Source organism: Rhagoletis pomonella, unplaced genomic scaffold, assembly GCF_013731165.1.
Source record: "Rhagoletis pomonella isolate Grant_MI unplaced genomic scaffold, Rhpom_1.0 Rhpom_scaffold_00006, whole genome shotgun sequence".
Classification (NCBI taxonomy): domain Eukaryota; kingdom Metazoa; phylum Arthropoda; class Insecta; order Diptera; family Tephritidae; genus Rhagoletis; species Rhagoletis pomonella.
This window is the reverse complement of record NW_023458560.1, coordinates 5,239,574-5,241,341: the sequence shown is the minus strand read 5'-3', so window position 1 is coordinate 5,241,341 and position 1,768 is coordinate 5,239,574. Positions and strand designations below refer to the sequence as shown.

The window sequence follows — 1,768 nt, the reverse complement described above, 5'->3', positions numbered from 1 at the left end:
TGTTGTACGAGTATACGTACAGCCCGCGACAAAAGATACCACATCAAAATTTTTAAAGTTTTGTCTATTTTTCTTTTGCTATTTTTAATGTTCATTAATTTTTTTATTAAAGTATAGCCCATTATCTAACAAAAACCTTATAAATACAAATTTCAAACTGAGTACAAAAACTATAAAAATTCCATAAGCTTTTCATTCCAATTTCAAGAATTATAATTAGAATTTATAGAAAAATTTTTGGGATGCAGTTTTATAGTTTATTAAATTTAAGTATTATAAATGGGAAGTTTGAAGTTAAAGAAAAATCGCTTTGATTTTTAATATTTTTTTTTGCTGAAGGTAATGTGCACTTTATTCCACACCAAGTAATTTTCATATGGAAGAAATTGCATACCGTCAGAAAAAAAAAATTATCAAAAATCAGCGCAAGTTTTTAACAACTCCAAACTTGCACTTTATTGCACTAAAATCGAATAAGCTATAAAACTGCATACCAAAAATGCAATTAGAAATTCTAATTAAATTGCTTGGTATTCGAATGGAAAGTTTGTGGATTTTTTACAACTTTTGTACAATATTCAGAATTTCATTTTTTATGGTTTTTGCTAATGATGTATGCTTTAATAAAAAAATGAATATATGTACATTAAAAATAGCAAAAGAAAATTTGTCAAAACTGGCCAAAATATTGATGTGCTATCTTTTACCGCGCTGTATATGTAGAACATCTTATGTTTAAGCAATTTGTACTTCAATGTAACTATTGGTAATGTTATTAATAAAAAATAAATACTCAGGTACTTAGTACTTTAAGGCAATCCAATAAAAAAAATACTCTTGCAGTATATACACTAGTCGCACTGCATTTGTCCATCATTACTTTTACGAACTTTTAGATCTTCTATTTCCATCAATCGTCTATTCTTTTCCAATTTGTATTCAATTTCTTTTCTTCTCATTTTTTCCATAACATAATTGTGTCTCTTCATTTCTTCTATCTTTTCCTTCTTAATGAGGTTCACTTCCTTCAGATGCGATTCCATCTCTTTATAGTGCTTTTTCTGAATATCATATATCTTGTCCAACCTTTAATTTGTAGGGAAGAGATTATTATTCTTTCTTGTAATAAAATATAAATAAATATAACCTTTGCGATATTTTATTTAAGCTCCCGTGTTGCTCTTTTAGATCGGTTGCTGCAGTCTTTATATGCGCACAGATTTCATTTTGAATTTTTATTTCCTCTTTCAAGGCGGCAGCTGCAACGGCTTTTGATTGTTTTGGAACCGGAGAACATAATTCTGTGATAATGCCCGTTTTAACACAATCTGTAATTTTACTTGTAGCCGCCGTGCCGTTGTCTTGAGGTTCCTGGGTTGCAATCACCATATCTACAAAATTTTCCTCTTCGATAATGTCGGATATCTCAACTTCTGAAACAAATGACGGAGCTTCGGCATCGTCAATAACAAGCGCATCTTCAGGTGCCACCTGAAATCCTAATCTTTCCACGAGGACACCATCCACATATTTCTCCAACCCAATTAAATTAAAAATAGCCTCTTCACTTGGGGACAGTTTTTTCTCCATATTAGGGCCACCTCCCGTTCCTTTCCGCAACTTAATGTTTTCCGACGCCTTTTGCCGGACATATCGCTTTTGGTCGCACCATACCTAAAGAAAATTGTGTAGATTTACATAGGTACTGACACAGAGCCCCAAGTGTGTGTGTTTTAACTTTTTATATATTAACATTGATTACCTTTTT

General features: G+C 31.4%; 1 protein-coding gene across 1 annotated transcript; it reads right to left on the bottom strand.

Moving 5' to 3' along the window:
* Positions 1-611: 611 nt before the first annotated feature.
* LOC118740327 lies at positions 612-1,750 on the bottom strand. The gene is made up of 2 exons (XM_036471815.1): positions 1,148-1,750; positions 612-1,086 (listed from the first exon to the last, which is right to left on the bottom strand). Exons 1-2 carry the CDS (start codon positions 1,588-1,590, stop codon positions 852-854), a joined length of 678 nt encoding a protein of 225 aa, XP_036327708.1. The 5' UTR covers positions 1,591-1,750; the 3' UTR covers positions 612-851.
* Between the last annotated feature and the right edge of the window lie 18 nt (positions 1,751-1,768).

What these genes read in the sequence shown, in the direction of transcription:
- LOC118740327 (XM_036471815.1), bottom strand. Translation starts at nt 1,590, where the DNA reads ATGGAGAAAAAACTGTCCCCAAGTGAAGAGGCTATTTTTAATTTAATT. An exon ending in TTAAATAAAATATCGCAAAG is followed by an intron (nt 1,087 to 1,147) that starts GTTATATTTATT and finishes TACAAATTAAAG; the next exon opens with GTTGGACAAGATATATGATA.